General features: G+C 49.4%; 1 protein-coding gene across 1 annotated transcript in view; it reads left to right on the forward strand.

The window, feature by feature from the left end:
• Positions 1–639: 639 nt before the first annotated feature.
• The window catches only part of Slc4a5 (solute carrier family 4 member 5), a 67,194-nt gene continuing 49,116 nt past the window's right edge, over positions 640–18,717 (forward strand). The window contains exons 1-2 of the mRNA XM_051154794.1: positions 640–848; positions 3,645–3,774. Coding sequence (XP_051010751.1) covers positions 3,722–3,774 — 53 coding nt within the window. The 5' untranslated portion in view covers positions 640–848; positions 3,645–3,721. The remainder of the gene's footprint in view (positions 849–3,644; positions 3,775–18,717) is intronic.

Consider the following 18,717-nt stretch of genomic DNA (forward strand, 5'->3'; position numbering starts at 1 on the left):
ACCAATTCCTGAGGTCTCAGAAAACATCCACCGAGTGACAATGTTTGCCACTTTGCCTTAGAAGTGGGTGCAAACAGCCAAGACCAGGAGTGGGTTTAAAGTTAGGAAGGAAGGTGATCCAGTTCCGTGTTACACTATAGAGCCCACAACAAATGCTAGCGTCTAACACCACCACCCACCTCCGCTCCCAACTCCCAGCAGCGGCCGAGGCTGTGGTGGCTGAGAGAATAGGATCCGCTGGGCTACTGCAGCCTGCTCACCTGCCACCAAAATCTTAAGATTTTAAGGAGCCCCTGGGGGCCTGTGCACAAATCCTACCTCTCTGCCCCCGCCTTTATAAAGGAGCCTGGGGAGAGGTGGCTCCGCTTTACCGAAGGTGCCAGGTCTGTGGGGAAGGGCTCATGGGGGGGGGGGGGGGGGGGGTGGGGGCACGAGGGCGGGCAGCTCTGTGTGTTCTCTCACAGTCCTCAGCTGCTACCACCCTGCTGCTGTGAGGCACACAGGCTCCTGCCTGAATTCATTGCTAAGCCTTCTTTCTCCATCATATCTCAGGCCCCCCCCCACCGCCCCGCCTTTTTCTCCCAGGATTTCTACGCAACCTCACACCCAATCTCTTGGCTATATTTCTCTCTCTCTCTCTAGCCCCAGCCTCCCTCCTTCCCTCTCGTCCTTCTCCTGCCCTCTTCCTCCACGCCTCCCTCGCTGCTTTACTGGGAACAAAAGTGTTTATTTTGTGGGGGGAAGAGGAGGCTGCAGCCAGGGTAGCAGCCACAGAAACAGGCTGGGGCCAGAGGCAGCACCAACCGCCGCCGCCGGAGACTCCAGCGCTCAGCTGTTCCAGGGAGCAGGTATTGCCCAGACAGGCTGGTTCTGGCACAGACTGCCCTGGCTGTCTGTGCTTTCTAATAGGCTCTCTCTTCAGGATATGTCCATTTATTCCTGGCCTTGAAGTGTGTGGAAGATTCCAGATTTACAAAATGTGGAGCCAGAGGCCCAATTGGGGGTGGGGTGCTGCATTGACCTTGTTTTCTGCGTGTGGTCTGATGCGGCTGGGCTTGGGTGCAGCCAAGTGAAGGATGCACCGGGATAGGTCCAGAGTGTTGGAGAGGGTTTGAACCACACACACCATCAATCACCAAGCTTTAGGTAATAAAGAAACACCCAAGGCGTTTCAACTGGAAATCCCAAAAAGCAAATCTACCCTTGAGTTGTAGGCCCGCAGCGGGTGTAGTCTAGTTGTGGAGCGCTTGCTAAGAACACTCAATGGATCTGGTTCCCAGCCAGGCAACCCCAAAATAGAGAGGAAGTTACTGTACTGATCCCAGGGGCAGCTAGCTTGTTTCTTCAGAATCAAGTAGCTACGGTCTTCTCCCAACTTGAAGGGGGAAATTGAATTTTCTTAATGATCAGGTTTTTTTTTGGTTTTGGTTTTTCAGGTTGTTTTGTTTTGTTTTGCTTTTGAGACAGTATCTCTCTTTGAAGCCCTGGCTGTCCTGGAACTCACTATGTAGACCAAGCTGGCTTCAAACTCAAAGAGATCTGCCTGCCTCTGCCTCTCAGGATTAAAGACATATGCCACTATGTCTACAGGAATAATCTTTTTTTTTTTTTTTAATGAAATGTCCTTAAACTCAATAAGCCAGGGAAAGAAGTTTAAAACAGCAGAAAAATGTCAAAATCAAATGCATTTAAATCAGTGACATCCATTGTGGATCTTCATAAGTTACTAGCACTTTCTGCTAGGAAACCTGCTTCTAACTTGTGTGAACTGTGTGCTGCCCTAAGAGCACTGAGGTTCTGGAAGTCCACTGCGTGAGTGTGCTAGGAATGTTTAAAGAGCAAATTTGGGTACTGCCTGGCTGTGGAAGGGTGCCCTGAGACAGTGAGGCGGGGGAGGCAGCAGGGGGCTGTTGAGGAGACACGCTAAGGAAGGTGAGCCGAGGGAGGGTTCCTTTGGCCCAAGGCTGGTTGGCAGCAGGGTACAGACTAGCCGAGGGGAAGCTAAAGAACTTCACAGCCTGTGCTGTTATTTTCTCACAGAACTGGTGTAGGAACTGAAGCAGCTTACAGAGAGGGCTGAAGGCCAGGGCCCGCACCGAGGGCCACAGGAAGGCTGCAAATAGGCGGTTGTACAGTGAGAGGCTTTCTTCCATGGGCTCTGAGCCTGGGCGCTGGGGTTGGTGGTGAGGGGCGTTGCTAAGGACCTTCTGTGGCCTGAGCCTTGTGCCAGGTCAACACCTGTAATCGTTTACATGGGCAATTGATTGCATGGGTAATCAATTACGTGGGTAATCGGCAACTGTGCAGTTCATGTCTGTTGGACGAGAGCACACGGGTGTCCTGCCTTCTGGGACTCCGGGATACATCAGAGATGAAGATGATCGTGGTCAATGGGTCCTCGCCTGGGTGTTGCTTGAATGTGTGGCTCTGCCTGGAAGTTACAGCAGAGTGGTTAGCATGTGTGAAGAGAGTTCTTGAAAGTACTGACAAGGAAGGACCCCCTGATAAATAATTGAAGGCAGAAATGGGGAGACTAAGGAGAAATAAGAAAACTTTGTGAAGTCTGCAGCCGGTTGGTAAGAGGCTGAATCAGAGAGACATATCCTCAAAAAACACATTGGAGATGGGAGGTGGCAGAGGAGCCCAGGATGCCCTGAGCCAAGGCACTGGCCATCTTTTGATGTCTTGTCATCCCTCTCGATGGCTCACTGTGTTGCAGCCAAACTGCCCCCCCTCCCCACTCCCACCACAGAACATTGACAGTACTCGAACACACTTCCTCCTGGTGTGTCCAAGTCACAACTCAAAGGCCATTTTCAGCGGGGCCTTTTGCGACCAGCGTACTTTTTTTTTTTTTTTTTTTACAGCCTTGTGTGTTCTGTCTTCTTCAGAGCACTTGTCACTATCCCAAATGGTCACTTGTGAGTGTGTCTTTACTTGCTTCTTACCCGTCTCTGCCATAGAAAGACCATGGTGAGCGCATGGACCTCCTTCGCAGCTTTGTTTTCCAGTACCAAGAATGATGCTTGCTATAGAATAGGCAGCTGTAGACAACAGGAACAGGGAGGGAGGGTAAGGGAGGGGAGGAGGAGGAGGAGGAGGAGGAAGGCGCCTGAGGAGTGTTCGGGAGATGACTTCTAGTGGGCTACTGGTGAGGAGTCAGGACACCCGAGAATCACCTTGCCAGCAAGGAAAGAGGCCACGGGACACGCTAGACCATCTTTTCCCCTGATTTGTTGCCTTGGAGAGCTAACTGGCTTGGGACCCAGTTGAGCAAGAGACAGTTCTAGGCTTTTTGTGCTGCATGAGGTTGGGTCAGGGTGTTCCTCAATTCCCTTTGCTGTTCCCGGATCCTTCTACTTCTAGTGTCTTGGGTCATTTCCCAGTCTTTGCTGTCACATATCAGACCTTGGAATCTAAACACAGATCAAATCCTTTTTTACCTCAAAGGCTAACACCTGCACCCAGTCCAAAGGGACAAGAGGTCAGCTGAAAGGGCCGGAGCCTTAGCGGGTCAAGAAATACTCCTTCCTTGACCTCTCCTACCCCCCCCCCGCCCCATGCCAGTGGCTCCATTCCTGTTGGCCTTGTGGCCCTCCTGCCCTCTGCAGGGCACCAGGCAGATGCAACCCTTCATGTTTCAGGGTCTCCGGCTGCTGAGCAGCTGCAGGACATCCTGGGGGAGGAAGATGAGGCTCCCAACCCCTCCCTCTTCACAGAGATGGACACACTACAGCATGATGGTGACCAGATGGAGTGGAAGGAGTCAGCCAGGTGAGAGAGAGCCGCATGGAGGGCCATGTCTGGGCGCAGGCTGGGCAGAATCTCTTGGTGGGGAAGTGGCTGGTCACACCTTAAGTTCTGCCAGGGAGCATCTCCGTTCACGAACATCTTGCCATCTTCCATTTTTTGGTGTCTAGAACTGTAAACACTAACAGAGCAAATGTAAATGATTGTTGTTATTGTCAAATAAATGCAACTGCAAAGGCTGAGGGGCTAGCTCTGTTGGCAAAAAGTGCTTGTTTGGGGGAATGCGGACCTGAATTCTGCCCCCGGAATCCATGTAAATAAGCCGGCAGAGGTGCTGTGCGCTTAGAACCTCAGTGGCAGCCAGAGAGTAGAGATCAGCAGACCCAGAGCCTGTGGTCAGCCAGCCTAGCCTAAGTAAGTTCCAGACCAGTGAGAGGGTCTCTCTGAAAAATGGTGGGCAGAACCCAAGGAACAAGCTTGTCCTTTCTTGAGACATATACCTGAACACACATGTGCACTCTCACACACAGGAATAGGCGTGCACACACACACATACACCACACAACGTGCACGAACACCATACACACATACACACACACCCATACACCACAGCACACACACACCACAGCACACACATACACACACACACACCACACATGCACACAAACACCACACTCTCACACCACACATAAACATACCTCACACATACCACATGGACACACACCACACACACACCATCACACACACCCCACAAGCATATGCATGGCAAAAAGAGAGAGCATGGAGAGAGAGCTCCATGCACAGGGGAGGCCGTTAATCTGTCTAGAAGGTTAGTGGGGAGCTGCATGGTGACGTCAGGAGCAGAAGTTGGGTGTGAGTAACATGGATGTTGTCATAGCCCCAGTGGCTAGGACAGAGGGACCTCTGAACAGTCCCACATGCTCCCAAAAACCCAAGAAGAGGGGGGGAGGGAGACAGGGACAGCAGGAGAGGCCCTGGGAGGGCTGCTGAGAGCTGAAGACTCTGCTGTTTGTTTCTCGGCTTTTTCATCATTTTAATTACAGCCCTCCTTCCTGGAGAACTAATAATTTTGTTTTTGTTTTTTTTCATTTTGTTTTTCGAGACAGGGCTTTCTCTGTGTAGCCCTGGCTGTCCTGGAACTCACTTTGTAGACCAGGCTGGTCTCAAACTCAAGATCCACCTGCCTCTGCCTCCTGAGTGCTGGGACTAAAGGCGTGCGCCACCAACTCCTGACGAGTAGTAATTGTTTTAACCTCTGTCCAGGTGGGATCTGTATGTGTGTGTGTTTGTGAGTGTGTTGTCTTGCGGCACTCATACACGTGTGTGTATATGGAGTACCAAGGTTGATATTAGGTGTCTTTTCTTGATTGCTCTCCACTTTATAGTTTACGACAGGGTCTCTCTCTTGTACCAGAGCTTACCCATTCAGCTGGTCTGGTGAGGGTGGCTATCCAGGTTACCCTATCTCCCTGCGCTGAGTCTACAAATGAGATGTCACACTCACCTGGCTTTTACATGGTGGTGGTGGTGATCCAAACTGAGTCCTCACGCTGAACAGCAAATACTTTACCAGTCAAGTCATTTTGCTATGCAGGAAAAAAACATTTTGATTTTAGTAAATTAAAATCTAGACTATGGCTGTGGCTCAGTTGGTAAAGTGTGTGCCTAGCACACAAGGTCCTGAGTTTGATCTCCACAAACACAGAAGCCAATTGTGGAAGCACATGACTGTAACCCCAGCACTGAGGAGGTGGAGGTAGGAGGACCAGAAGTTCAAGGTCATCTGCAGCTACGTAGCCTGTTTTCCTTTTTCTTTTTCTTTTCTTTTCTTTCTTTCTTTTTTTTTTTTTTTGAGACAGGGTTTTTCTGTGTTAGCCTCAGCTGTCCTGGACTTGCTTTGTAGACCAGGCTGGCCTCAAACTCACAGCAATCCACCTGCCTCTGCCTCCCAAGTGCTGGGATTAAAGGCGTGCGCCACTACAACCAGCACTACGTAGCCTGTTTAAGGCCAGCCCGGAATACCTGAGACTCTGTCTCAAACCAAAACTAAAACCAAAACCAAAACCAAATTACAATTAAATCAACTAATTTCCATAGGAAGAAATTAGATATTAGAGCAATGGTTCTCAACCTTCCTAATGCTGCGACCCTTTGATACAGTTCCTCATGCTGTGGGGACCCCCTCAACCACAAAATTATTTTCATTGCTACCTCATAACTGTAATTGTGCTACAGTTATGATTTGTAGTGTAAATATCTGATATGCAGGGTATCTGATATTTGACCTCCAGTCAAACGGTCATTCAGAGCACGCGATTTGTCACGTCGAGCTGAGCTTTGGAATATGCTAAAACATGTATGGTTAGTGTCAGTTATCCTGACTTCTCTCCCCTAAGACCCCGAGTTTGCCCCCTCGGAGGCAATAATGTCCCAGTTGAAAATGCATAAGCTAACTCCCAGCGGTGCCCAGCACAGGGTTTGCAGGGTGCTGTTCTGACACTGGGAGTCTGAAAGCTCCCTCCGTGGGCTGGGCAGAGGGAAGAGCCAAGGAAAGAGCGCATCTCCACACCCCCTCTGGTCTTTCTCACCCCTTCTGGGTAGCAAGGGAGTCTGGAAGAAGAGCCACCAAGAGGAAACAGGTCCTGCTGGTCTCAGGCAGGGGCCACTTTTCAGCCCCACAGCCCAGTCGGACCCAGTCCTCCCATGCAAACCCAGGGGCCTCTTCTCATCCAAAGTTTCCTGAACCCCAAAGTGCTGAGACTGCAGGCTCACCCCCGTTTAAGCACCCACAGTGACAGATGGGACAGATGTAAAAGGACAAGTAGCCTGCCAGGAAGGACCAGGAAGCCAAGGCTGGATTGCCCCGCCTCCAGGCCTCTCTGACCCTCCAGCTTACTAAGGTTATTAGCCATATCCCTGCCCTGCCTCTGTTTTGATTCCCAGGGGAAAGACAGGGCTGAAGGCAATTTTTTTTGGACTTAGAGCCTGGGACCTCTATCCAGGGCTCACAAGATGGAAAAGGACAGTTCAAATGGCCAGAGCTCAGCCTGGAGTGGTTTACAACTTGGAGGGGGAAGTCAGGCGTGGTGGCGCACGCCTGTAATCCCAGCACTCAGGGAGGAAGAGGCAGGTGGATCTCTGTGAGTTCGAGGCCAGCCTGGTCTACAAAGTGAGTCCAGGACAGCCAAGGCTAACACAGAGAAACCCTGTCTCAACAAACAAACAGACAGACAACAACAACAAAAACAAAACCATATAAACACAAAACAAACCTCTAAGCGGGAGGGGTCTCAAGCCAGTCTGCTCTGGCCATAGTCTCTCCCATTCAAAGTAGGTGAATAGAGACAAAGAATGAGGCCCGGAAAAGAGAGACTGCCTTCTCTCCCTGGGCAGACTGTGTACCCAAAACCTGTGCTGTGCCTCCTTAAGCGGTAGTCCATGCCCCAAACCCCAGCACTCCAGAGGCAGGCCATGTAGATCTCCATAAGTTCAAGGCCAGCCTGGTCAATACCATATCAAGCTCCAGCCAAGTTAGGGCTACACAGTGGTACCCTGTTGTAAAAAACAATAATTTTAAACAAACAAACAAACAAACAAACAAACAAAAAACCAAAAGTAGAGGTGCTTAGTCAGGCCTGCTTGGAATTTGTCACCGCACCACAAGAATGGCAAGCATTTCTCTCAGCTAACAGACTGTGAGACCCACCTCAGAGAAGCCAGAAGTCTCAGAAGTTTCCAGAATCAAAGTATCAGCAAATCCCAGTGGGTTCTGGGCCTCTGTAGAGTAACAGGAGACAGCTGAAAGGGGTGAAGAATGGCACCTAAGACCCCCCACGCTTTGGTATTAGGGGGGCTGATCATACATCAAAGAGAGTGGGGGAGGGGGTCCCTTTCATAAAAGTATTTAATTTGTTACACCAAGTGCTGGCTTTATTGAGTTAGGAGCTTAAGAGAGTGAAAATCTCAAATCCGCAAGGAATTTTCCCTGGCGGTGCTTTGTCAGGGTCATTAGTCTGGGGGACATTTTGGGTCCTTGAAGGAGTCACTGCTTTGAAGGCTGAAGTGGTTTTTTTGAGCTCTGCTGAGTCTTGCCCCGTGCATATAATCGGGACTGCATGGGCAGCAGCCCTTCTGATGTGATCAATGGTGGAAGGCCAGGCTGTTAATAAGATAGACTGCTATTAATTCTGTCTCTTTGGCATTCCCACACAGGCAGTCTGACCTTGCCTGAGGGAGGGCTGAGACAGGGGTGGCTCCCCCATATTAAGAGCAAATAATTTACCCCCCCCCCCCCCCCAAAAAAAAACCCCAACCCAACCTTTCTCAAACCAACACCTGCCTGACCGCAAGTGAAGGGACTAGAAGGAGAATGGTCCGGGTTGGAACCCACCCAAGAGTGAAGGGCCCTTCAGGGTTACTCAGAAATAACTAGAGCTTAACGCTCAAGAGCCTGGAGCACAAGTTCCAAATCTAAGCTCTTCTGGCCGCTACTCAGCAGCCTGAGAGCGAGAACTTGCCAGAAGGCTCTTAGGAGATGCATAGGCTCTGAGGACATTCCTGCCGTGGCCAGAAAAAGGCCAAAAGGCGCATGAGAAGTGGGTCAGCTTAGTTGATTTGGTACACTTTCTTTCTTTTTAGACAGTGTCTCATGTAGCCCAGGCTGGCCTCAGACTCGTTAAGTAGCCAAGGATGGTTTTGGTTTTGGACTCTTGCTCCTCCCCCGGCCTGTTGTATGTGGTACAGGGGGTGGGGCGGGGGTTTGAACCCAGGGCTTCATGCATGCCAGGTGAATGCTCCATCAGCTGAGCTGCGTCCCTAGCCCCACATTGGGACGCTTTCAAATGTTCCAAATGGTTCTCCATATGTCAACAGTACAGCGGAAGCTTGAGCATTCCCATTTCAGCCTTGAACTTGCTTTCATTACGATCTTGCATAATTCTCTCTTGGTATAAGTTCTCTTCTCAGTGTGGGGCTGAAAGCTTCTGTAGCCCTGTCTGGGATCTGCCTTGTAGGGCCAGAGCTATCCCCCTGTTTACAAATCAGAGAAGGAAGCTAAGACCTCTCACCGTGGAGGCCAACAAACCTGTGTGTTGAGGCACAGAAGTCAAACAAGGGGATCCTTGGTGAGGAGGGGGGGTGTGAGTGTACGACACGGACGCACGAAGGCTCAAGGGAGGCTTCCGGGAGCACGGGTGCACACACCAAGATAGGAGGGTGGATCGGAGTTAGCACAGCGAGGGTAGGCAACGGGGGAGAGGCCCCTGGAGCATGGGCTGGGGAGATAGCCGGATGGAGCACTTGCTTAGCACGCACTCAATAGATGAGCTGGGGTGATTTCGGGGTGGTACAGCTGCAGACCAAGATGGACAATAGAGGCCTGGGCCTATGTTCCTTGTGCGTGGACAGTAGGCTGAGACTGTCAGCACCTGCCACGGTCCACGGGGAGGGTGGCTGTCCTCTAAGGGCCTCGGTTTCCCCATCTGTGGAGGATGGAGTCCTACATGTCACACGTGAAGCAGAGCGCCTGGCGCCTAGAATGTATTTGGTAAGCTTCAGCCGTTGTCTTCGTTAGTGAGCACTGCAATGGTGGCCAGAGGAAAGAGTTACCTGTGCATCCCGGGGTTCCTGGGAGGCCTCCTCACAGAGAAGGGACCTCAGCCTGGCCCTGACATAACAGTGAAGGTGGGGAAGAGGGTGTGAACGTCGAGATCAGGAAGGAGACAGTGCAGACTAGAGTCCGAGGGACCCAGACAAGCTGGAGATTGACAGTCCCCTGGGATGACACTATAAACCTCCTGGATGTACACACAAGGGGACTCAGAGAGGTACAGCCCCCAGGGCCTTTCCCTGAGAGACTCAGTTCAGAATTGACCAGTTGGACTGGAGAGATGGCTCAGAGGTTGAGGGCGCTGATTGCTCCTCCAGAGGCCCTGAATTCAATTCCCAGCAACCATATGGTGGCTTACAACCATCTATAGTGTGATCTGATGCCCTCTTCTGGTCTGCAGGTGTACATGCAGGTAGAGTGCTATATACATAATAATATATAAAATAAAATAAAACTCACAGAATTGGCCAATTGCTTTGTCTGGTGGCTCTGCTGTGCCTGTGTATAGCAGGGTTGACTTCTCCCTTGAGCCGGCCCTGGGAGCAGCACACTCCACTCTCCATGGCTCTCTCTTCCATCCCGTCTGCTACGGTCATTTCCTAGGAGGGGATGGCTCTCCAAAAATTCTCAAATGGCAGTTATCACCAAAGCCTTGCCAAGGTTCATAGGCCAGCATAAAGGAAGACTTTGAGTTACAGAGAGTCAGGTAACTCTGGCAAGAAGTCAGTGGGTCCACTCCAGACTGGTTTACGGAAGGGGATCTCATTGGTCTGGTCTGGGTCTTAGACATAGCTCATCTTCAGAGATGGAGGCTTTGGCTCCGTGTCCCGAGTCTATTAAACACTGGAATCGCTTAGCCAAAGTGTCTCATGTTGATGCTGTACCCAGCAGCGTCCCGAGGATAATCTGGCTTTCCAGTGTGTCTACCAAGGAGAGAACAAAAGAGCTGGAAGGTGAGAGCCTTGTACAAGTCTTACTGTAAGCTCTGTAAGCTTGCTGTTAGGTTGATACATCGGCTCTCGTGAAGCTGGCCATCACAGGTCATCAGCTCTCTAGTCATCATCCCCAGGAGCCTAAAAAGATGAAGTTCTGAGTCTCGATGAAAGTGAGTACCCCAACAGGCCCGTGAAGCCTTCTGCTGTTCATCAGCCCCTCTGTGCCTTCTGAACTTGCTCTCTCCTTAACACTCCAAGCAGGGCTCTTTAATTAATTAATTTATTAATTTATTATGTATACAGTGTTCTGCCTGCATGTACACCTGCATGCCAGAAGAGGGCATCAGATCACATTCTAGATGGTTGTAAGCCACTATGTGGTTGCTGGGAATTGAACTCAGGACCTCTGGAGGAGCAGTCAGTGCCCTTTACCTCTGAGCCATCTCTCCAGCCCCTCAAGCACGGCTCTTATACACCACAGTCATTCAAACTCACTGCCGAGTGCGCTTGATAATCCATGGGTGTGTGTTTACATCAGTTGTAGAAATCACATGCTCTTTTTCCCTCCTACCTTCATGCATTTACTTAAAAAAAAACAATACATTGTATTTCTTTGTTGCATGTGTGTGCATGTGCACACACGTGTGTGTGTGTGTGTGTGTGTGTGTGTGTGTGTGTGTGTGTGTGTTACAGAGTGCATGCACAGGTCAAAGCACATATTATGGGAGTCAGTTCTCTCCCTTCTCCTTCCATCATGTGGGGCTCTGAGGACTGAACGCAGAAGCACGCACCTTAACCTACCAAGCCATCTCTTCAAGCCTGCCTGCCCTTCGACAGTGTGAGTTTGTCCTGTAAACTGTGAAAGTAAGGCGGAGTTTGCTTACCGTTTTGTTCTGTAAATTTTCCAAAAATTGCATTTATTCATTTTATTTTATGAGTGTTTTGCCTTTGTATGTATTCGCACCACATGTACGTTTGATGCCCCCCAGAAGTCAGAAGAGGGCATGAGATTCCCTGGCGATAGAGTTACGGATGGTTGTGAGCCACCATGTGGGTGCTGGGAGTCAAAGGCGGGTCCTCTGTGTGAGCATAAGTGGTCTTAGCTACTGAGCTGTCTCTCCGGCCCGAGGGGTTCCATCCTTACTAAACTTTTGTTTCATATCCGTACACTACTCTTGAAAAGGACAGAACCCAGACAGTACTTGCTGAACCCTCAGATGTCTCTAGGAATTGGGTTATATTTGAATTAACACTCACTTTCAGTTATGCTAGGACCTGCAGAGTCCTGACATAACAGACTTGGAAGGTTCCATTGCTTTGCCGGATGATGGGGATCAGCATGAATTCATATTACTTTTAAGGAAATGAATCTAGGCCAGACCTGGTGGCACACACCTTTAATCCCAGCACTTGGGAGGCAGAGGCAGGCAGATCTGTGTGAGTTCGAGGTCAGCCTGGTCTACAAAGTGAGTCCAGGACAGTCAAGGCTACACAGAGAAACCCTCTTTCCAAAAAAAAAAAAAAAAAAAAAAACCCCAAAAAACAAAAAACAAAAACAAACAAATAAACAAAAGAAATGTATCTATGGGCTGGAGAGATGGCAAGGCAGCTAAGAGCATTAGCTGCTCTTCCAGAAGACCCAGGCTCAGTTCCCAGCACCCACAATGGAGGATCACAACTGTCTCTAACTCCAATCCCAGGATATCTGACACTCTCTTCTGGCCTCTGCAGGCACTGCACTCATGTGCTGCACTTAACTCTGTACATGCAGGCAAAACACTCCAACACATAAATGGAAATAAATAATAAAATTGCCTATATGTGGCAGGACATAGCTGTAATTCCAGCCCTTAGAAAGCTGCAACAGGAGGGTCACAAGTTCAAGGCCACCCTGGGCTACAGTTCATGTTCAAGGCCACCTTGGGCTACATAGGGAGCTGTCTTATTAGGGTTCCTATTGCTCTGATGGAATACCATGACTAAAAGCAACTTGGGGAAAAAAGGGGATTATTTGGTTTATGCTTCCAGATCCCAGTGCATCACTGAAGAAAGTCAGGATAGGAGCTCAAACAGGCCATGAACATGGAGGCAGGAGCTGACGCAGAGGCCATGGAGGCCTGCTCCCCGTGGCTTGCTCGACCCAGAACCACCAGCCCAGGGATGACACCACCTACAATAGGCTGAGCCCTCTCCATCAATTACTAATTAAGAAGATGCCCTCTAGGCTTGCCTACAGCCAGCTCTTACAGAGCCATTTTCTCAACTGAGACCCCCTGCTCTCTGCTGGCTAGAACGTGTGTCAAGTTGACATAAAACCAGCCCACACCGGGACCCTATATTAGAAACAAAACAAAGCAAAAAAAAAAAAAAAAAAAAAAAAAAAAAAAATTCCATCAAGGCTACAGCTCAGTGGGTAGAGGATTTGCTTAGAGTGCAGGAAGCTGATCCCACGGAGCTGGAGCTGCAGATGGTCATGAGCTACCTCGTGGGTGCTGGGGGTCAAACCCTAGTCCCCTGCAAGAGCAGTCAGTGCTCTTCACAGCCCAGCTGTCTCAGCAGCCCTCTTGTATCTCCCCTTTAAATAACGCTGAGGCGGATTGATTGATGGCTGATTGCCAGTGCTCCGAAACTCCCATCTCCTCACTCTGGGACTCAGCTTGGACTTCATAGTTCAGCTGACCTCACACCCAGCTATGTAGCTGCGAATTATTTTGGACTTTTTTTTTTTTTTTTTTTTTTTTGTATTATGTGTATGCTTGCACACTCCCGGGATGTAGGGCAGAGGCTGAGTTTGTGGGGTTGGTTTCCTCCTCTCGCCTTTCTGTAGGTTCCAGGCACCAAACCAAGATCGCTAGACTTGGGAAACACCCTCACCCACTGAGCCATCCGGTCAGCCAACCTTGAATTTATTTCTGATCTTGTTGCTTTTACTTTCTACTTCCCAAATGCTGGCATCATCATGTTAGTTTGTTGTTGTTTGATGTAGGGTCCCATTGTGTAGGGTCCTGGCTGGCCTGGAAGTCACTATGTAGACCAGGGTAGCTTCCAATCCACAGAGATCCCCTTCCTCTGCTTCCCGAGTGCTGGGGTTAAAGGTGTGCACTACCACACCCGGCTGTGCTGGCTTGTTTTCCATGAGATGCTTAGGGATCGAACACAGGCATTGAAGGCAAGCACCCTACTGCTGAGTGACTGCCCCAGCCCCATCTCGGCTGTGAGCCCTTTGTTTACCTCCCTTGTGGGATAGTTTCTTCCCATGTTTGGGGGTTCATGTCCGAAGCCTGTTCCCAGTGGCTAGCCCTGGGACCCTTGCTATTGTTATGTCTGTATCAGTAGCCAGGAGCCAATGGTGGGAGTTACCAGTCACAGGAAAGGCCTCATCTCTGGCCTCCCTCTTTGTGACAGAGAGCTGCTTTCTGGAGCATGTGACTCTTTGAGGTTGTAGGCAGAGAAGGGGGCACCTGGCTCCTGTCTCTGGCACGCACGGAAGTGGAGGCCACGGTGTTGACCAGCACTGGATGAAATACCTAAAAGTCTTTTTCCAACTCAGAGATTTTTCTTTCCACTTGACCTGCTTCTCTGACTCTAATTCATTGCTCGGAAGCCAAATTGTGGTATGAAGGTTGCCTTGCCGTGAGCTGTGGGGATCACATGAACCGTTCCATCAGACATCTACAAGCTGGTAAGCCTGGCTTTACCCAGAGACTTTGGAAACAGTTTGTGCCTCTATTCAATTTAGAAAATACTTAAGCATTTGGGTTATAGAAAGTTCAGTTTGGGGCCTGAAGAGATGGCTCAGAGGCTCAGAGCATCGGCTGCTCTTCTAAAGGTCCTGAGTTCAATTCCCAGCAACCACATGGTGGCTCACAGCCATTTAGAATGTGATCTGATGCCCTCTTCTGGCCTGCAGGCATACGTACATGCAGAACACTATATAAATAATAAATAAATCTTTTTTAAAAAAAAGAAAGAAAATTTAAATTTCATGAAAGCAATGCGTACTAGAATTAACCTCCATGTATTTGTCGCCACCTGTCAGTGTTACCAGTGAACCCATGGCCATTCTCAAGGTGCCACACACCCTGTCCCCGACATATATGCTGTGTCATGTTAGCACACGTTCCAACCACCACGTCACTCCACATGTAAATGGATGAGTATTTGTCTCTAAAAATATAAGGACACCATCTTTCATTTTTTAAAGATTTATTTATGTTATTATTTTATTTGCGTTGTATACCAGCTGTATGCTTGGCACCTGTTGAGTTCAGAAGAGGGCATAGGCTCCCCTGGAACTGGGATTATGGATGGTTGTGAGCTGCCCCATAGGTGCTGGGAATCAGGTGCTGGGAATCAAACCCAAGTTCTGTGCAACAGCAACACGTGGTCTTTATTGTTGAGGCAACTCTCCGGCCCGAGGTCTCCTTCTTTTTAACGTACCGGCAATAGCACTGCCATATCCGGCTGGCCTGACAGCTCAGCATGGGGGAGGGGTGGCCAAGGCAGCCTGGGCTACATACAGAGCAAGATCCAGTCTCTAAAATAAAATGACTCACAGGAAGCCACTGCCGTATCAGAAAAGAAATGATAAGAATCCGTTAATATCCTCAAATTATGCATGCAGTGCCCACATTTCTTAGGTCAGCTCATCTACTATTTCAAAGCCACAATTGGTTGGGTTGGGTGTGGTGGCTCACACGTTTAATCCCAGCACTTGGGAGGGAGGCAGAGGCAGGCAGATCTCTGTGAGTTCAAAGCCAGTGTGGCTCACACAAGTGAGTTTAGGCCAGCTGAGACTTCCTGCATTGAGAGATACATGGCTGAAATAATTTTCAGTAGACAGTTTCCACTGTGTGTTTATCCTGGCAGTTGTAATTGAAGAGGCTGCAATGATTGTCCCATCCAGCTCTCCATACTCCTGTGCTCTTTATCACATCCTGTGCTGGTGTTTATCATGTCTCTCTGCCCACCTTGATCTTCCTCTAAACTCAGAGGAGGGAGTGGCTTATTTGCCTCCGCCTGATTTTCTGTTTCATAATCTGTGGTGCACTCTTCCACCAGAGGGTATTTTTTGCTCCATTGACCTCTGTGTAGGTCGTGTGTGTGTGTGTGTGTGTGTGTGTGTGTGTGTGTACATATCCATGTGAGTGAATGCAGGCCCCCACATGTCTAAAGACATGTCTGTTATTTTCCTGTGCCTCTGCCAATCTAACTGGTCCACAAGCTCCTATGGATTTTCAAGCCTTCTTACCCTCCATCTTCCCACGGAATCATGGTGATCACAGTCCCAATAGCACCTGGCTTTTTACATGACCTGGAGGGATCTGAACTCAGGTCCTCCTGGTTGTATGACAAGTGTTTTTACCCGCTGTCCAGCACACACCTCCATCTTTGCACCTCTGTGGTCAATATTGCTAGTCTATACTGATCTTTGCCCATTCTGAGTACTTTAAATTTTTATCATTTTTAATTATGTATACGTAGAGGGGTGTGTACACATAAATGCAGTTGCTTGCTGAGGTCAGAGACGATGGATCTCCCTGGAGCTGGAGCTACAGGGAGTTGCGAGCTGTTTGCTGTGAGTGCTGGGAACTGGGTCCTCGGCAAGGGCAGCCAGTGCTCTTCAGCTGAGCCATCTCTCCAGCCCTAGTCTAGGTGTTGGCAGTCTGGGAATGAAAGTGTTACTGCATTTGTAGTGACCAAAAAGCCCAGGTCACTAGTACATAGCCATCATTTCTCCCAGGAATGGCTAGTAACTGAGCTTTTCTTATTAAGTTGAAGGAGGTTCGTCATAAATGCTTAGTCTTGCCATGTTCTGCAGGGAATATGGTACATCTCCTGGTATATTACTTTTCTTTGAACTTGGTCAACATCTGTCTCAAAAACAAAACAAGACAAGATGAGGGGGTCTGGAGAAATGTCTAAGAGCATGGGGCTGCACACGGTGGATCCCAAACTCTGTGATGCTAGTTCCAGGGAACCGGATGCCCTCCTCTGGCCTTTGTGGACACTTCATCAAGCAATGCCTTGACATACAGGCAAACACAGGAATACGTAAAGTAAAAAAATCAGCCTTTGAAAACAACAACAAATTGTTGGCATCCTCAGGAACAACAGCCAAGGTTGACCTCTTACTTTCAAGTGCACCCGCGTGCACACGCAAACACACACACACACACACACACACACACACACACACACACACACACACACACACAAACACACATGCAATCCAAGTTCAGCTGGTTGTGGTGCTGCATCTCCTATAATCCCAGTCAAAAAAAAAAAAAAAAAAAAAAAAAGTGGATGAGGTAAAAGTGACCAACTTTGATCCCTAGAACCCACATGGTGGAGGGAGAAAACCAAATCTGCAACTCAGATGGTCAGGGTTGGCAGTGACGCCCCTACCTGTTGACCAATCTCATTGGCCTGGCTGGAGCTTTTCCACACGGAGGTTTTATATCTGCTAAGGCTTGGCCACCCTCAATCCTCTTCCGTTTTAGACCGCTCCCCACTGTCCCCCAGAAACTTGTTTTTCAGAGAGACTTTTAAAGTAGATGGCCTGGGAGCTGGAGAGATGGCTCAGAGGTTAAGAGCACTGACTGCTCTTCCAGAGGTCTTGAGTTCAATTCCCAGCAACCATATGGTGGCTCACAACCATCTATTAATGTGATCTGATGCCCTCTTCTGGCCTGCAGGTGTACATGCAGGCAGAACACGTGTACATAATAAATACATAAATCTTTAAAAAAAAATTGAAGTTGATGGTTCAGAACAATCCCCCGGAAGTTCCTGTTGGTGCAGGTGGAAGCGGCCCAGTGGTTTGGAGGTGATGTGTCACGAGGGTGGGCTGAAGTCTGCACCTAGGATGCTTTGCCTCCTGGGGACCCTCCCAGCTCCCAGGGGAGCTGCCTCTGAATGCAGGGCCTAACAGGGCGATGCCTCTCTGCTTGCCATCCAAGGCCTTCCTACTCCATCACCCCCAATCCCAGTGATTCTAGATTTCCTGCGAGGGAAAAATTCCTTCATGTGGCTGGTTTTAGTTCCTTCCTTCTCCAGGTGCCATTTGCCCTTTAATCAGAACTTGAGTTCAGAGTTAAGCTCTAGAGAAGAAAGCATAGAACCCGTAGGCCCTGTGTGGTGGAACCTGGGGGGAAACAGCTCCAGGGCATGTGTGAGTATGTGTGAGCAGGTGTGGAGGCCAGCAGTCAGCCTCAGGTACACTTCCCAGGAGTTCTACACTTTGGTTTCTTTGAGACAGTTTCTCACTGACCAGGGGCTGGACAATTCAGCTAGTCTGGCCAGTGAGTCCCAGGGATCCCCCTGTCTCACCAGTGCTGGGGTTACAAGCGCACACCTCTGCACCTGGTTATTCATGGGGCCTGGGGATTAAAGTCCTTCCGCTTATGCGGCAAGCGCTTTATTGGCACAGCCATCTTCCTGGCCTGAGGGGAATATTTTTTGTTTAGGGATATTTCCCCTGTTCCTAGCACACCACACGAGCACTTACCAGGTACCAGCTGAGACTTTTACAAATTCCTTTATTTACCGCCGGGTGTGGTGGCGCACGCCTTTAATCCCAGCACTCGGGAGGCAGAGGCAGGTGGATCACTGTGAGTTCCAGGCCAGCCTGGTCTACAAAGCGAGTCTAGGATAGCCAAAGGCTACACAGAGAGACTCTGTCTCAAAAAAAATATTTTTTATTGCTATAAGATAACCTAATATTGTGCCATTTAAGTAGTAAATGATGTTCAGTGTATGGAGCTCTTCAACCATCATATCCCAATGTTAAAATATGCTGTCGCCCCAGAAAGATTCCTCACAGCCATCTGTGGTCACTCTGTCCTTACCAAAACAGCATCAGTCAGTATGCGGACAGACAGACAGACAGCATCCCTAAGACACCCTCTGCTTGTGAACTCAGGGCCAATGTCTCCAACAGTATATGATCACTGGCCCGTGTCAACTTGTGGGACAAAACTTGTCCTGGAGACACACACACACACACACACACACACACACACACACCCCTACTTACTCCAGAGGGTAACCAGAGTACAAAGCACAACTTGGTGACCCATGGCTTTTATTGGGGTTTACAGTAGTACTTCCTGGAACAGAAATGCCTCAAAGACAACTATACCATTAATGCTCATGCCAGCATGGGTGACAGCTCACAAAAGCTGAAAACCTGGCACACACTGCATGGCCTGCAGACAGCTCAACAGGCCAGAGAGTGTCCCTTCCAAGTCACTCAGTTGGTTTAAACCTCTTCCAGGAAGCTCAGCTGGTTCCTGCTTCTTCCAGGGAGCTTTGCTCATCAGAAAGTCTTTTTTGCAGCTCGACCCTGGCTCATCTGAGAGATGAGTGAGTGCTTCCTCTGCCAGGGAGGGACCCAGTGAG

Source organism: Acomys russatus, chromosome 13 (assembly GCF_903995435.1).
Source record: "Acomys russatus chromosome 13, mAcoRus1.1, whole genome shotgun sequence".
NCBI lineage: Eukaryota > Metazoa > Chordata > Mammalia > Rodentia > Muridae > Acomys > Acomys russatus.